The sequence below is a fragment of the Lynx rufus genome, unplaced genomic scaffold, assembly GCF_022079265.1.
Source record: "Lynx rufus isolate CCGP_SWC_20201006 ecotype Redwood Valley unplaced genomic scaffold, mLynRuf1.p SCAF_6, whole genome shotgun sequence".
Taxonomy (NCBI): domain Eukaryota; kingdom Metazoa; phylum Chordata; class Mammalia; order Carnivora; family Felidae; genus Lynx; species Lynx rufus.
In genome coordinates this window covers 142524300-142542416 of record NW_025814878.1, presented here as the reverse complement: position 1 = coordinate 142542416, position 18117 = coordinate 142524300, and the positions used below count along the sequence as shown (strand labels likewise).

At 43.9% G+C, this 18117-nt stretch overlaps 1 protein-coding gene across 2 annotated transcripts; it reads left to right on the top strand.

Annotated features, from left to right (window-relative positions):
• Nucleotides 1–445: 445 nt before the first annotated feature.
• On the top strand, nt 446–17334 carry SLC17A3 (solute carrier family 17 member 3). 2 transcript variants are annotated; one of them, XM_047103201.1, is made up of 11 exons: nt 446–536; nt 5187–5398; nt 5808–6041; nt 6127–6214; nt 11074–11160; nt 14394–14512; nt 14639–14800; nt 15526–15655; nt 15756–15903; nt 16194–16284; nt 17200–17334. In XM_047103201.1, exons 1-11 carry the CDS (start codon nt 446–448, stop codon nt 17332–17334), a joined length of 1497 nt encoding a protein of 498 aa, XP_046959157.1. The 2 variants fall into 2 exon arrangements, with proteins under 2 accessions (XP_046959157.1, XP_046959158.1); XM_047103202.1 differs by lacking the exon at nt 5808–6041.
• Nucleotides 17335–18117: the final 783 nt, after the last annotated feature.

Sequence of the window (18117 nt, the reverse complement as noted above, 5' to 3'; positions counted from 1 at the left end):
GTTGAGTGCCAGACCTGCGCAGTCTATTGAACCCTTGTGATCCTTGATGAAGGTGCTGCCGCTGTGGTGGTGGTGGGTATTCTTACAACAGATAAGAAACAGAAACACACAAATCTGCTCCTGGTGACACTTGGCATGTTAGGTAAATCATGAGCCTGGATTTGAACTTGGAAATGCCCAGATCCAAAGCCAGCACTCTTACCCTGGCACACAGGGACCACTCTAGAGCCTAATAATAAACAGTTCCTCCCGTTAGGCATGGTGCACCGGTTGTAGGAGGCCTGGAGGGAGTAATGATCCTTCCAGGACCCCACCCACATGAAATGGCCTAGCTTTAAATTGTTTGGTGACCACTGTTTATGCGTATCAGAGGAGTCTCTCTTGGCTGACACCTGTGGATTGCATATTGCCCCGATAGGTGAAAAACATCTGGGGAAAGAACACGATGGCCACCATGACGGAATTGAGTCCCACAGCAGGGAAGACTAAACACTCCCAAGATACACGAGTGGATGAGAGTCTCGTTCCCAAGAAAGGTAAACTCAACCTTGACTCCTTGGGTTTAGGATTTGGTAGTGGATTCTTTACGTGCACTGTCATAAGACAAACAAATGAATTCATAGAAGTTGTTGAATTCTTTTTAAATATCAGGTAATATTAATGTGTGCTTTTCAAATATATGATGGAAATAAATATCACTGTTCGAAAAAAATCTTGCATTTCTGAGGATTATCTTTTAATCTTTGTCCATGTGCATTTACAGTTTTTGATAGTTGCTGCCAAATTTGTATACACCCACTATTGTGTATTCTTCTTGTCGCTGCATGGAATATTGTAAACATAATTGTATTGCTTAATTAGATATAGTAAGAAGACTTTTAATTTGACCACACATACTTTTCCATATTGCTTTATAATACTCACAACTATTCTTAAGGATGCGTATTAGTGTTTCAGGATGTCCAATAGATAGAGCATTATTTACCTGAAAAATCCTCTTGCGGTTGGAAATTTAAGTTAGAGTTTTGTTTTGCTACTAAGCTATCTTTACATATATTATACATATGCAAATATTCTTTAACATAGCACTTGTCCGAAGTTGGAATTATTATTTCTTCAGTGTATATTCCTAAGAAATGAAAATTTTGATGCAAAGGCCATAAATATTTCCTTTCCACTGGCCACCATAGAGACCTTAGTATTCAGTCTGAACTAAAGTGAAGCCACATGGAGGATTTTGAGTGGAAGAGGGGGTGATCTAATTTGTGGCATGACTACAACAGTTCATTTGCTATATTGTAAATAGATTGGAGGGGCACCTGGGTGGCTCAGTCGGTTGAGCGTCCAACTTTGGCTCAGGTCATGATCTCGTGGTTCATGAGTTCAAGCCCCGTGTCAGGCTCTGTGCTGACAGCTCAGAGCCTGGAGCCTGCTTCGGATTCGGTGTTTCCCTCTCTCTCTGCCCCTCCCCCAGTTGCTCTCTCTCTGAACTAAATTAACATTTAAAAAAACATAAAATAGATTGGAAGCAGGAAGTCAAGTTAAAGGCTATTGCAAATATCCAAGCAAGAGGTGTTGGTAGCCAGAATCCTCTGGAAACAGCTCTAAACCAAGAGACAGCAATGGCTCTGGTGAGAAGTGGTTGGATTCTGTACACATTTTCCATGTAAAGACCATAGTATGTTCCAGACAGACTGGATCTAAGGTGCAAAAGAAAGAAATCAAGTGTCTGGAAGGATAGAATTTCCATCATCTGAGTTGGGAAAGAATGTGGGTGGACCAAGCTTGGGAGGGAGAGCTCAGGCATTCAGTTTGATAGATTCAGAATCTATTAAGTTTGATTTTTTGATTAGCTTATCAAGTGATTTTTAGTGGGACAAAAAATGACACATCTTAAAATCAATGGCAGCTTTAATTTGACAAAACGCACTGCTACAGTATTATACCTTGACTTTATTTTGATTTAAAATATGAGATATTGTTCCAACTTTATTTTTCCATATATCTAACCAGCTAGCTGAGAATCACATGTATAATTTAGCTTTCCTCCATGAATTGCCATAATGTCCTTTACTCACTGTATGATTTTTTTGGATGTTTTTCTATTGTTCCTTAGATTTTCTCTTTTTATTGGTGTCTTATTTTAGCCTTGTAACAAATTTCAATGCTGTGTAATGCAAACATCTTTCAATGTATGCCCTCTCCTCCAAAAAAACCTTACATGTAGTCTGTTAATATATATAACGCATCTTTATTATTTGACGCCAACCGTATTTATTTTCTATCCCTGCAAACATATTACCACAAACTTAATGGCCTAAAATGACACACATTTACGATGTCACAACTTCTGTGGGTCAGGGGTTAAGACACGCCTTGGTTTAGTTGGTTCTTCTCTACATCTCACAAGGCTGCAATTGAGCAGTTGTCCAGGTTGTGTTCTCATCTGGAGGCTAGACTGGGGAAGATCCCACTTCCAAGATCATTCAGGTTGTTGGGAGAATTCATCCCCTTACAACCGTACAGCTGAACGTCCTGGTTTGGGCAGGATTTTGGCTACAGGCCACTCTCTTGTCCTAGAGGCAGCCCATAGTTCCTTACTGTGTGGGCTTCTCCAACTCTCTGCATCCTTTATCAAGCCCATGAGTAAAGTATCCAGCTTCAGTTTGGAGTCTTATAATGAAAATCATGAGAGTGCATCCCTTCACTTGCTGGCTAGAAGCAGCTCATAGGTCTTGCCCCCATTCGAGTGGAGGGGATTAGACACATTTGTGAACTCATGAGGTGGGAATCATTGGAGTCACCCCAGGCTCTGTTTGTCACATCATGTTAAAAAACAAGTCTCCTGGACTCTGATTAGAGTAGTATCGAATTCCTCCATATATAACCTTCAAGTTTCAAAAGTCGATGATTTCATAGTGTCAGTGCTCTCTTCCAGCGGTTAAATACTATGCCTATAAGATATTTATTAATTTGCACACACTCACACATACATACAAACTCACACACTCTCATGTAGCTAAGGGTAATCCTTGAAAATATTTCACAGCCAGCATGACGCTGGCACCAATCTATTAGAGTGGATATGGCTGGAAGGATTCATCCATTATGGACATAGGACAGAAAAAATCTTTAAGGACACATGTAGTAGCTTGTAGGAAATACTTATTAGCAAGCAAGCATCAGGCTTAGCCTTTTAAACACATCCTCTACTTAATCTTTCAGCAACCTAACGAGACCGGTGTTCAACCCACTCATTTGTGAGCCATTAGTCTCTTGGTTTGCTGATACTGTTTTTCAGTAGCCTTTGGTCTCTAAGATCCCAGGCTATGTGGAGAAATCAGAGAACACAAGAACTCACAAATTATTAGTTGACTTGATTGACATAAGAAGTCACCACCCAGCTTTGAATCAGGAAGGAAAACTTTCACAAGAATATTGTATTTGAGCTTCTCACTCTAATTTGGGTATGTTTTACAGTTTTTTTTCCAAATTCTGCCTCCCTCACCCCATTCACTAAATGAGAAAACAGTATGTCCTTGTGGGGGAAGACTCTTTTGTTATCTCAAGGTACCTCCTTCCTTGAAGTTTTGAGGACTTCTTGAAGACACACAGGGACCTCTTATCCCACACCATGTAAACCCCACAGATGAGTGCACTTGACTTACAGCAAAGGTATTCTCATGGGGTCATCTAGGACAAAGTAAAAGCCATCATATACTTGCCCAACAATGGTTAACAGCATAGACACCTGACACATAGCGGGTCTCTCTGTATCTATGTCCTTCTCATCTATAAAATGAGGATAGCCGTGGTAGCGGCTTCAGAGGATTTAGTGAATTAATTCTCAGTCATTATGTTCCATGACCTATCGGAGCCATCTGACGCACCTGCTGACTCCCTCCTCCCTGAAGCCCTTTTCCCCTGGGCTTTCAGGACACCACACTCTCCTAGTTTTCTTCCAAAACCTACTGATCATCCCTTTTCAGTTTCCTTTGTTGGTCTCTCCCCATTCATTTGGCCTTTCTAAACATTGGAACCCCCAGGGTCAGTCCTTGGTTCTCTTCTCTCTGTGTTCTCACTTCCCAAATATCATGGCTTCAGGTATCACGTGTAGATTATTAACTCCCAGTCTTATACCTCAACTCCTACCTCTCTTCTAAACTCTAGAGTTGTGTATCCAACAACATTCTCAACACTCAGAGTGCCTAAAAGGGAGCTTTGTTGGTCCAACAATAAGTTGTTGATCCCCACACTCCCCAAACCCCTGCTCTGGCCACACAACTCCCTTCCTCAGTGAACCTCAACTCTACTCTTCTAGTTCCTAGACAAGAACCTCTCTGGTGCCCATCCCCCACTGGTCTGTAAAACCTACAGCTTGATTTAGTGTGCCTTTCCCCCACCCCGCGGGTCCCTTTGGGATCCGATTACATTTTCCCACTTCTGCTGCTCCCACCACAATCCAATGCTCCTCACTTCTCTTCTGCATTATTGCAATAGCCTCTTCCCGGCAACAGCCATCTTCCCCAGAAATACAAAAACAGCCTTGAATGCTGTGCTCATTTCTCTTTCTGCTATTTTTTTCGCTATATTTTTTCATAGTTTGTAGTTGTCAATTTCTCTAATGAGAAAATCTTTCTAGGGGCTTGATTTTAAACTTTAAATGAAAGCTTGTCCTCAATGACTGGACACATGCAGAGAACAATCATCTACCCCAACGAACAATTCCCTCAGAGTTTAAAAAATTACATTTTCTATATATAATGTGTAATATAGGACATACAATATAAATTATGTAATTTAATTAAATTTAGTTGATTAAATTATGTGACTTAAATAGGTACATATACTTCCTTATATGTATATAAAATGTATATTTTGCCACATAGGTATTTACTTCCAAGTAATTTCATCAACTGTAGAATACGATAACCCAAGAATGGGAGAGACAAAACCATAGGAAGGATAGATGCCTCAGAGCAAGTCAGTCTCTACACAGTCATGGTATGAAAACAACCTTCAGTTCAACTCAGTGATTGCCTCCTTTTGTATCTTTCCTAAAGCCAACAGCAAAGCCATTTAACTCATTAGGTGATGGTCTGTGGTACCTTCCTGTGGTATAACTTGCGAGAAGCAAATGATGGCTTAATAAGGAAAGCACTAATGTCATGTTATGATATTTCCAGTTCTAAGCTTCCGCTCCACTCGCTATGGAATAGCCTTTATCGTACATTTCTGCAATTTTATACTGATGGCACACTATGCTGCCATCAACATCAGCATGGTGGCCATGGTCAACGGCACAAACCATCAGTCCCAGTTTAATGGCTCCACCGAGAGTCTGCCTCTTGACGCACTTGGTGGCTCAAATGATGCGCCAAACAGTCTTCCAGCAGAGGTAAGCAATACGAGATTTAAGCTGTGTTCTTGTTTTTGCTGTTTGTTTAGAGCTTATATGTTAAAAAGTTTTATTTGGCGGGGGGGCACCCGGGTGGCTCAGTCAGTTAAGCGTCCGATTCCTGAGATTTTGGCTCAGGTCATGATCTCACGGTTCGTGAGTTCGAGCTCTGCATTGGGCCCCACGTTGACAACACAGAGGCTGTTTGGGATTCTCTCTCTCTCTCCTTCTCTCTCTGCCCCACCCCTGCTCGTGCTCTCTCTCTCTCTCAAAATAAATTAACACTTAAGAGAAGTTTTACTTGGCAAAATAGTGATTTGAAAGCAAGTGAGAGATATAAAGAGGTGTCTTCAGTTATGTAAGAACCTTCCTGTAAACGGCTTACTACAGCATTCTCTGTTTCTTCAAGGCCCCTGTGTATGACTGGAGCCCTCAAACCCAAGGCATCATTTTTGGTTCTGTCAACTATGGCATGATGCTGACAATGGCTCCCAGCGGGTACCTGGCTGGAAGAATAGGAACAAAGCGTGTGGTTGGCGTTTCTTTGGTTGCATCCTCCCTTCTCATTTTCTTCACCCCGCTGGCGGCTGACCTGGGGCTAGCCTTCCTCATTGCAACTCTAACAGTCCAGGGCCTAGCCCAGGTATCCAGACAGTTTGCGAATATGAAATGGATATGAATTTCTACATGGCACCACATACCAACAGCTCTAACTGTTTTGACTTCAGGGCTCGATATTTGGGGGCCAGCACGCGCTTTGGGAGAGATGGGGTCCTCCATGTGAACGAAGCCGCCTCTGCACCCTCGCTCTATCAGGTAGAAACACATAACTGAAATGAGTCCGCTCAATCCAACATTCTCACCCTGGGGTACGTGAGAATTTCTCTGTTGAATGTGTTTTTCTTTTTTCCTCAATGGTGACCAAATATTTATAAATTAAGGAGATGGATCCTTTGTGCCATGACTTTCAGTTTTTTTTTTTAATTTTTAATTAATTAATTTATTTTTTTTTAATTTTTTTTCAACGTTTATTTATTTATTTGGGACAGAGAGAGACAGAGCATGAACGGGGGAGGGGCAGAGAGAGAGGGAGACACAGAATCGGAAACAGGCTCCAGGCTCCGAGCCATCAGCCCAGAGCCTGACACGGGGCTCGAACTCACGGACCGCGAGATCGTGACCTGGGTGAAGTCGGACGCTTAACCGACTGCGCCACCCAGGCACCCCTTTTTTAATTTTTTAAATGTTTATTTTTCGGAGAGAGAGAGAGAGAGAGACAAAGTGCAAGTGGGGGAGGGGCAGAGAGGGAGGGAAACACAGAATCCGAAGCAGGCTCCAGGCTCCGAGCTGTCGACACAGAGCCCGATGCGAGGCTCGAGCTCACGAACCGTGAGATGGTGACCTGAGCTGAAGTCGGACGCTCAATCCACTGAACCACCCAGGTGCCCCGCTTTCTGTCATTTTTCCCCAAGTTGTCATTTATAACACGGCTTTGCTTATAATGACTTTTCCTATGTGTAAAAAATATATTCTTGCATATTTAAATTGATCATCCTTTTCTTTTTTGGCTTCTGGATTTTGAGTCATAGATGGACAAGTTACAAAGGCATCCACCCACGTTTTTCCTTGAATTTGCCTGATTTCGTTTTCATACCTAAATTTCTAATACACTGGGAGTCTATATTGGTATTCTATGTATGAGGTACAGATCTAACTTAATCTTCTTTGGCAGAGTTCTCAGTTGTTCTGAGAACTGCTTTCTGATCATGATTTGCCTGGACAGTGTATCTGGAATGAATATTCTAAAAATATTGGGGAAGAATGAAAAACAGAAAGAACAGGGCTAACAACCAGGAGACTGATGAAGCAGTTTCTGGATAAGAAAACTGGGGTAACTCCCCAGCTAACTTATGGATCACAAGGGAGTCAGGGACTCTTCAAGCCCAGAAAACAAGACACACATACACACACACACCCTGACTGATCTCACCCCCCTCTGGACCCTCTAGAGCCCTTTACAACCCTGGAGAAGTATTTTCTGTCACCAGAGCTCATATCCACTGATAGGGGAATAGTCCACTAATTTGGACTATGAGGAAACTCACATCCGTCATCGCAGCTGACTAATGGGGCTTCTCAAGCATTGAGATTGACCCCCTCCCCCCACAAAACCTCAAACATTTTAAAGAAAACAAGAGCACAAAAGAGAGAGACCAAACTCAAAAACTGTGAGAACAAATCCAAATGAAGAAGAAATTAAAAGAAACTTTTACATGATTAACCAATACCACGGGAGAGATCTAAGGGACTATGTATCATAACATTTATTTAAAAAGAAAAAACCGTCAGAACGGCGAGCGTCCAAAAGACAAGAAATAATAAGGGTTGGTGAGGATGTAGAGAAAAGAGAATCTCTGCGTCCTATTTGTAGGAATGTAAATTGGTGCAGCGACCGTGGAAAACAGGATAGAGGTTCCTCAAAAAGCTAAAAATAAAAGTACCATACCACCCAATAACTGCACATCTGAGCATTTACCTGAGGGAAATGAAAACACCAATGCAAAAGACATATGCACTCCTGGGTTTACTGCAGCATCGTTTACAATAAGCAAGATATGAAAGCAGCCCAGATGTCCACCAATAGATGGATGGATGAAGAAGATACGGTGTGTAGACATAACGGAATGTTATTTGGTCACCAAAAAGAATGAAATCTTGCCATTTGCAACAACATGAATGAACCCAAAAAGGCTGTTTCGCTAAGTCATGTGAGTCAGACAGAGAAAGACAATTATCGTGCAGTCTCACTTATACGTGGCATCTAAAAGAACCACCAAATAACAATAACAACAGGAAAGAGAAACAGACTCATAAATATAGAGAACCAACCAGTGGTTTCCAGAGGTTGGGTGGGGGTGGGAGATAGGCCAAACAGGGGAGGGAGATTAAGAGATACAAACTTCCAGGTATAAAATAAATAAGTCAAGGGAAGGAAAAGTACGGCGTAGGGAACATACTCGATAATGTTGTAATAATTTAGTATGGGGATAGATGGTAACTATGCTTACTGTGGCATTTTGTAATGTAATTGTCAAATCACTATGTTGTACACCTGAAACTAATATCAACCATGCTTCAATTAAAAATTTAAAAGGAGTAATAAAAAAACCAGACTGCTATAAAAATAGTCGGTAACGAAAAGTATAATCGCTAATATTTTTAACTGCAATGAGTGGTCTGGATACCTAAATGAAGGGAGATGGCCTTCCATGGAAAGCATGGAAGAAAAGTTTAAAATCTTGGAAGGAAGACAGTGACCTTGTAGAAGTAGCTGCTCCCTCCCTCTCGTTTCCTGCTCTATAGGCATAATGCTCCTGGAACAGGTCAACTGACTAGGAGAATCTTGGGAATCTAGAAGACTGCAAGTTCCAGAGGCTTCCTTGTTTTGGGTGTTAGGGACCATCTTAGTGGCCCCAAGAAGGTAGTCTCTACTGGCCTCTAGAAACCTTTTCTGCTTCAGAAGAGCACAGATCCAATGGCTGTCTAAGGGGCCAAGAGGAAGCCATTGGAGGAACCCATCAGTAGGTGGGATGGGCTAAGCCTACCCACCTGCCTCAGTAGTTCTTACAGAAATGGCCATTTCTGGTGATTCTAGGACTTCTCAACAGGCTGAACTGGTAAGCTACTGCTCATCCCGTGAGGTTGAAGGAAGATTTCCCACAAAGACACCTAACGGTGGAAGGGCCCAGTACTGCCAGCCTCTGGGGCAAAACGTACTAGGTCTTTCTCTCCAAGGAACCACAAAGGCACATCTAGAGGCAGGAAACTTTGTAGCCACTTAAGGGAGGAAGGCTAAGCAGACAAAACAGAACTGGTATCTCATATTTGAGGCAGGCCTCATAGGTAATAGAAACACACACACACACACACACACACACACACACACACACACACAATCTGAAAATGATGGTTTATCATACAGCAGTGAAAATAGAAAAAAACCCAAAACACTGCTATTTTCAGACAGCCACACGGGTAGTGTTAGAAACACAAATGCAGAACGAATAAAGCGTGTCTGTTAGGGAAGAAATTGCCTTGATGCAATGTCAGCCCCAAGTACACCACCTGGCAAGCTGTCCCAGAGGTCATGGGGCAAACAGGCTCACAGGCCAAATCAGGCACCGTAATTGTACAGTCAAACTACTTTGAAGCACAGAGTGAGATGTAAGGTGGGAAATCAGGTAACTGAACATGTTTAAGGTAAAGCGGGTGGAATGATCACCCTACCTGGGTCACGTGTGCTAAATGTTCAAACACCCTGTCTCTGTCTGTCTGCTGCATTATCCTGCCCGTTGATGGTGTGGATGGGAGAACCAGAGCTGAGCTTCAGGCGAGGGAGTCCACGGAGGGGCGGCATCCTGGGCCAGTGACACACACTTGCTCTATGCGAGAGACACAGGGCCGGGGGGCCTCCACTTAGTCGCTAAAGAACCTGTTACTGCCAGGGGTGTTACTTCTTTCTGTAGGCAGAGTGGTCTGGGGGCCAGAATGGGAATTCCCAGCGGATGGCTGAATGAGGCCCCCACTGTCACAAGTCACCACCACTTGGCTGGTAAACAGGCTTTTTCTAGGAAGGAAAAAAAAAAGCTGATTCAAAATATTTATCAATTTCTGTGCTCTAAATACTACCATCACGGCTGATTTAAAGACAGCAACTTCAAGTCACTGAATGCCGAGTTGGGAAGAGATGTGCACACTTTTCTCTGGTTCCCGCACACCTTCGATTGGATATGCCCGTGAATAGCTAGAGTCTTGTGTTTATAATTATTGCCTACCTAGTATTATGTGTCTGCTGCTCTTTCCACCTTTTTCTATCTACATTCCAACACAAACATATCATTCTTAGCGAATTACTTATCGTTAATGAACACGGCTTATGTATCCTGTCTCTCTCTCGAAAACAAATAAACCTTAAAAAATAAGAAAAATTAATTAAAAACGAAATAAATAGATAATAAATAAAAGGAACAAACAAATAAATAAAAACTCATGCATCTGTAATTTGACAAGTTGATGTTAATCTGGAAAATAAAAACACATAATAGCCCAGTTTTGGAAAAGTTGTTGGAAGGAAGGGTGCCCTACTATGTATGAGAATGCTCTGTGAAGCCAGGGAAATTCAAAGTGTTCTTGGCACCGTAACAGACAAATCTAGCTTCCTGACTGCATGTGGTTTAAATGCCTTTACAAAGAGGTAAGTGTGTGTGTAGATACATATTATATATGTTTGCAGGGAGGAAAGCTATGCAACGATATATCACATAACAGGTAGTGGTTAATATTAGAGACAAGAGTGGGAACGGACGGGGGCGGCACGTCGCGGACTCTGCTTCGCGGTAATTTACTTTCTCGATAAGCACATGTCACATGACTTGTGTAATTAAAAATTAAAATAACATGGGAGGAAGAAGCATGGCTGTTGTCTGCAATGCTATTAGGGAACTTCCGGAAAAATGGGCCCTCAGGAGAACTAAGTGATAAATCTGAAGTTCACGTATTCTGATATGCTAGTCTGGTTATGGTTGGTGACACTACGTTAACATATCATCCGTCATTCTGTTGGTGTCTATCCAGTGGCGGTCCACAGCCCCACAGGTTACTCTGTCTCTTTGCAGGAATGATGCTGGGAACCTTCGCCATCATCTTCCTGGGTGGCATCATCAGCCAAACCCTCGGGTGGCCTTTTGTCTTCTATATCTTTGGTAAGCAGCTGTCTCCCCATTCCAGGGTTTCATATTCAGGGCGAGTGTCCAAGGATCAGTCTGCGATGCTATCGATCTGCCATAAAGCATCATTAGCACGCAGTGGTTGGGCGTGCGCTCCCCCCCCCCCCCCACCTCCCCCTGCCCCCGGTTCCGGCTGCAGGTGACAGGCTTGCAGAGCAGTGGTTTGGGACAGATGAAAGAAAGACGCGCAGAGAGCAAGCCACCGCTGTGGGTTTTGTCTCCCATCGAGTGCATCAGGACAGGGGCCTGGGTTGGGTGCAAGCTTCCAAAAGGAGAGAAAACACTAAACACCAACAGGGAGAAGGCAAGGAGGGACCACAACCTGGAGGTCTAGGGCAGGGCGCAAGAAGAGGGAACTCAGCAGAAACAGAACTGAGGAGACAAATCTAAAAGCCGGGAGAGTGTGAGGCAGGAAAGAGCACCCAATAAAGGCAACGACATACAGAGGAAACCCGGTTATTTGCGGGGCACGTGCGTGAAGACATCATCTGAGCCCGTGGTGGGGAAAATCACTGGAAAAGATCAAAGAACAGAATCGAGGACTTGCAAAGAATCGGAGACAGAGTCTGTTGCCACAAGGCAGACTGAAAACACTGACAATTCAGAGGCAGTTGGGCAGAATGCCCACCGCCTTCTTTCTCCAGCGGCTCCAGAGGAAGCGCTGGGGGGCCCTTTGACAAATGACGACGCAAGACCTAAAAGGATCGAACTATTTCTCTGCAAGCTAACTGTAGCGCGGACAAAAGCTCAAAAATCTGGTAGAGGAAGATGAAGACACTCAGCACCCACCTCGGTGTCATCCACGATGTCTGGTTCCCATCGTAGATTACCAGGCGTGGCAACATAAAAGCAGGAAGACACAACCTGTAAGAAGAAGAGTAAAAAGATCAATCAAAACGGACGCAGAACTGGCACCGATGTTAGAATAATGGGTGAAGGGTTGCCAAAGTCAATGAAAACTACACGCTCACAGACCCAAGAACAATGGATCTCAAGCACAGGCAACATGAAGAAAACGACATCAAGTTATAGGTAACCGGATGGCCGAAAGCCAGTGATAAAGATGAAAATTTTAAAAGCAGTGAAAGCTAAATACGTATCACACACAGAACAACAGAGACAGTGAAGAGGGTAGCCTTCCTGTCGGAAGCGACGCAAGGAGGAAGGCAGTGAAATAAAAGTTTTCATGTCCTGCAAGGAAAACAAAGAAACAAACCGTCAACATAGAATTCTGGGGGGAAAAATGTCAAAAACAGACAAAATAAGGACATTTTTAGCCACACCAAAGTTGAGAGACTAAGAAATTTAAATTAAAAATAGCAGTACTGTTTTCAATAGCATGGGCAAGTACGTAACATAGGAATAAATCCGACAAAAGGTGGGAAAGACTGATGCCCTGAAAACTGTTCTCATGAAAATAAAAGGATTCTAGAAGAGCCAAATAATTTTGCAAATGAGTTACAAAGTTGGAGGACTCACACTGCCCGACGTTAAGACACAGAAGATTACGCCATTGGGACACGGCAGTGTTGGCATATTGGCAGAAAATACATCAGCGGAGCACAGTCCCAAACAGACTCACACATAAAAGGTAAGTTGATTTTTGACAAAGATGCAAAGGGAATCCAATGGAGAAAGGAATAGGCTTTTCAACAAGATGTCGCTCAAAAACTGGATACTTTGGTCCAGTCTTATACCCTACACAAAAACAAACTCAAAATAAATCCTGGACCTAATTTTAAAATCTGAAGTTATTATCCTTCCAGAAGAAAGCCTATGAGAAAATCCTTGCTCTCTAGTTAGGCAAAGATTTCTTAGACGTGACACCAAAGGCTTGATCCGTAAAATTACAAACTGATAGGCTGGATTTCATCAGAGTAAAAACTTGTCTTTACGAGCTGTTATTAGGATAATAAAGACAGGGAAAAAAATACTTGCAAAACACGTATGTAATAAGGACTTTTATCCAGAATGTGTAAATAATTCTCAACACTCAATTATAAGAAAACAGAACAAAAAATGGTTTAGCAGTGGCAAAGACGCTTCAGAGAGGGAAAGTAAACACACGGAAAGGTGCTCAACATCTTTCGTCACGAGGGGAATGCAATTAAGAATGAGAGAACCTCTGAACACCTGTTACAATGGCTCATTGTGACACAGTTAAGAAATGTGGATGCGGTCTCTGTCCCCAGGTTCCGACCCAGAGCTCCTAAAACCCCTGTAATTGCCTGAGTGTTATGAACATCTTTTGTCCTAACGAGACAGCTCTAGGTGGACCTGAGACAGCTTCACGATGAGGGCTGGGCACCAGAAAGAACAAACCCCGATTAGAAGCTTGGAAGCTTCAGCCTCCATCCTCCAGGAGGGAAGGAGGCTGCAGGATGAGTTAATAATCTATTATGCCTACGTGATGTCACCTCCCTAAAGATCCCTGAACCGTAGGATCTTCCAGATCGGTGAACACCTCCATGTGCTGGGAGGGTGGCGTATCCCAGCTCCACAGGGGCTCCTGTGCTCAGAACCCCTTCCAGACCTTGCCCTGTGTACCTGTTTGTCTGGCTGTTTGTCTGCAGCCTGTACAATATCCTTTGTAACAAACTGGCAGACGTAAGTAAATGTAAGTAAATGCTTCCTTGACTTTGGTGAGATGTTCCGGCCAATTATCAAAACCGAGAGGGGGTTGTAGGAACCCCCACTTTGCAGTCAAGTCAGAAGCGTGCGTAACCCGGGGACCCACTGCTTGTGACTGGCATCCGAAGTGGGGGGCAGCCTTGTGGGACTGAGCCCTCCCCCTGCAGTGTCTGTGCCAACTACCAGTAGTTAGCGTCAAAGCTGAGCCAAGCTGGTGTCCGTGGAGAACTTGGAGGGTTGCTTAATGCGAAAACCTACACGTTTGCCGTCGAAAGCGTGGAAAGGGACAGCTTTCCTTTGGTAATATTAAAAAGGTTGAGAAAACCAAGTCCTGGGGTCTGTGATTTCCATACATATGAATAATCAAGAGATGTAAAAAAAAAAAAAGAGGGTTCTAGAAAGTTGTGATATTCGTGTGCTCTTTTTTTTTTTTTTTTTTTTTTTTTTGAGACTTGCAAAGGGGATATTATGAGCAAGGGCTTGTCCCAGGACTTGCGCTCGAAAATGTGCCAACATAAAAGAAATTTCCACAGAAAGCAGAAACCGGCATGGTAACCAATTTCATCCTCTGCTTACAGGAGGCATTGGCTGCGTCTACTGCCTTCTCTGGTTTGTTCTGGTGTATGATGACCCCGTCTCTCACCCATGGATAAGCGTCACAGAAAAGGAGTATATCGTATCTTCCTTGCCCCAACAGGTACACGTAAGGGCTGCGACCATCTGCAGAGAGCTTGCGTCGGCCTCTGCATTTTGAGGGGGTAACGAAGCTCACGCGTGGGCCCGGCCCAGATCTTACCGTCCTAACCAGTACGCTTGTTTCCAGCTCAGCCCTCGTAAGCAGCCTCTTCCGTTCAAGGCCATGCTCACGTCTCTACCCCTGTGTGCCATTTGTTTGTGCAGTTTCAGCCATCAGTGGCTGGTCACCATACTGATTGTATACATGCCAACTTACATCAGCTCGGTGTTCAACGTTAATATCAGAGACGTGAGTGCCTTTCCCTCTGGGCCTTTCTCCAGCGCGCATGACTCACCAATCACTTCGTCTTCACAAATCGTTCCATCCAGGAAAGTTTGTCCTCTGCTACCTACCACGAAATGATCTAATATTTAACACTCACGCTGGTAGCTTCTCTAAGGACATGACTGAAAAGGCTCCTGATGTTGTTAAGAAAGTAGGATTTCAGGAGCGCCGGAGTGGCTTTGTCGGTTGAGCGTCTGACTTCAGCTCAGGTCATGATCTTGCCGTTGGTGGGTTCAAGCCCCCCCTCGGGCTCTGTGCTGATGGCTCGGAGCCTGGAGCCTGCTTCGGATTCTGTGTCTCCCTCTCTCTCTGCCCCTCGCCCTGGCCATGCTCTCTCTCTCTCTTAAAAATAAAATAAGCATTAAAAAAAAAAAAAGAAATGAGAAAGAAAGAATGGTCTTAGGGGCGCCTGGGTGTCTTAGTCAGTTGAGCATCTGACTTCAGCTCAGGTCGCGATCTCACAGTTGGGTGAGTTCGAGCCCCGCATCTGGCTGTCTGCTGTCAGCCTGTCAGCACGGAGCCCAGAACCTGCTTTGGATCCTCTGTCTCTCTCTCTCTCTCTCTCTGCTCCTCCCCCACTCTCAGGGCTGTCTTCGGGGTTGTCAGTATGATTATCAGTGGTTTCTCAAAAAAAGGTGTGGGCTCACCACCCCTATTATGATGATTTACTCATGTCTTTTCCCCCTCAGAATGGGTTCCTGTCTGCCTTTCCTTTTATCATTTCCTGGGTCACTGGTGTCCTGGGAGGCCAACTGGCAGATTTCCTCCTGACCAAGAATTTTAGGCTCATTACCGTGAGGAAAATTGCCACATTTCTTGGTAAGAACAGGGCTTGAGGGTCAGATGATTCACAAAGCATACAAATACAACAGCCAAAGGTGTATCTCATTGTTTAATTTGTCTGTTCCTCGTTCCCTAGGAAGTTTCCCCTCTTCAGTGCTCCTCGTGGCTCTGTCCTACCTCACCCCTGACTACATCACCACAATGACCCTTCTCATGGTCTCATGTGGGTTAACCCCCTTGTGTCAGTCAGGGATCTATATCAACGCCTTAGACATTGCTCCGAGGTAGGATGGTCATCTCCACTCTTATATTTCACCTATTCTGAAAAAGACTTAGCCTGAAGCTTTCTGGGAGCCCCAAACTTTGGGACATAATAAATCACAGGCAAGGACCACAGATGGACCTGTGGCCGTTTTTTTCAGGGATGTGGGGAGAGGGGGGTTATTGATTTGTCTCAGTGCCCCTCACTGAACATACACAGTGCAAGTCCTTTCTGATGTAATTACATGAGCAAGGCTGAAGGATACCGTGAAGCATCTCTGGATCTAGCCTGGAACATTCCTGTCACCCACAGGCATTCCAGTTTTCTCATGGGAACCTCAAGGGAATTCGGATACACAGCAGCTATCCTGGCACCCACCATCAGCGGGTTTCTCCTCAGTCAGGTAGAGTGTTCGGGTCAAGGACTCTGAAAATGCTCTGCCAAATCCATTTGTAAAGTTAGTAGTGTCCCTAAAGCATGTGCTTGCGTCGTAGAAAAAGCAAACTGTGGGTAACTTTGTCATGAGGTCAACCTGGCAGAGAAAAATGTAGAACAATTCCTTTCGTGACCTCAGTCTTTCCTTGTTCTGAAGCCAAAGAAGTGATGATCCCCTGGCAACATTCAGTCTTTGAAACTGAAATCACACAGCCATACCGATATCGTGAGATGGTAAATTCCATGCCCCGATGCAACTTGCCACGTCTTTGGCAACGCGGTGAAATTTTCATTTGCATAACCATCCCAAAGCAGACAAATAGTAAAAGCAGATGTGCTGACGTGTCTCGTACACGCAGGCATGATTGTAGGTATTTCATACGCAGTAATCTCATTTAATTATTGATGCCCATGCCCATTATGAGAATGGTATATTGTGATCCTCACTTTCTGATGATAAAGCTGAAAATCTGATAGAACAAGTCTTTCCACTGAGAGGATGCAGAGTCAGAATTCTTCCTTCTTAGACCCGTCTAGCTCCAGAGCCTGCAGTGTTTCTCCAACACCACAGCAACGCGAGAAGAAAACACCCTTAGCATACCTGGCGTGTCATGATTTGCACACAAGAGAAAATGCATGGCACTTCGGTAAATAGTGACAAACGCAGTTCTGTAGGTTAATTGTAAAGGTCCCCAAATCCCATTTATTAGGAATATTCTAAATGCACTCTGAAATTCTTTCTTTCCAACCATCAAGCCTCTTGCAGGAAATGAACGTCTACGTGGAGAGCCACTAGCAAATATGGTCTTCTAAACTATAAATATGGGCTCGTAGCAAAAAAAGGATGAAGGAGGAAACTTTACTGGAGGTTTTGTGTCCTCAGGATCCCGAATTCGGATGGAGAAATGTCTTTCTGTTGTTGTTTGCCATTAACCTATCAGGATTGATCTTCTACCTTATATTTGGAGATGCAGTTGTCCAAGACTGGGCTAAGGACAGGAAACTCACTCGTTTATGAAGGTAAAGGATAGTGGTTTCATCTATGCATTTAACTAGAGGAACACTATTGAAATTTTTAATTCGACGTCCTTTTTCTTCCTTAGTTATCTCACCTCGGTAGGATGGAAAGTCACTGGGCACCTCTCTTCACAAAGGAGAAGCCTTTGGTGATGAGAAGACCAGGGGGGAGAACCTTGTTTGCTGCCATTCTTTTCACATCTGAGATCGGTTCTTTATGTTGCTACGATTTCCTCCAGGGGAAAATACCCAACGAATGAAAATTCAAATAAAGTGATAGCCATGAACAAAGTTGTCCTCTTCATGGAATTCCCGGTGGATTTAGAAGAACTGTTGTATCAGAGCTAACTGGCCAGACTCAGTTTCTGGATCTCAAAACAGGAATCGGTGTTTTGAGACTCTGAACCTGAGGACATAACCTCACTAGGACAATAGTTTTTCCTATTTGTAAAAGGGAGTATTAATTTGTATTTGTTAGATCGGATATGGTCCGCACGCCCCTGCCTTTGTGTGTTCCACTCTTCGCCCTGCTTAGGCCCTGGCCAGCTGACCTGTTTTGTACCCACACTCCCGAGTCCACTGGCCTCTGCAGGATTTTCAATGCAGGCTGAAGAGTGAGGACAGGGAGTATCTCTGTCTCTACGGTTCCTCCTGTGGGGTCTGCCGGTGGCTGATGCTTCCTCTACTGTTCAGATCACCTGACTGGCAGGACTTCCACACATTCTGGTGGCTTCTCTCTTCTCCTGTGCCTTCAGGCCTTTTTTTTTTTTTTTTTTTTTCGGCC

Coding starts and splice junctions, on each gene's coding strand:
- SLC17A3 (XM_047103201.1), top strand. CDS start 446: ATGGCCACCATGACGGAATTGAGTCCCACAGCAGGGAAGACTAAACAC. Junction 14,513..14,638: donor TATCTTCCTTGCCCCAACAG/GTACACGTAAGG, acceptor GCTTGTTTCCAG/CTCAGCCCTCGTAAGCAGCC. Junction 15,904..16,193: donor GCCTTAGACATTGCTCCGAG/GTAGGATGGTCA, acceptor TGTCACCCACAG/GCATTCCAGTTTTCTCATGG.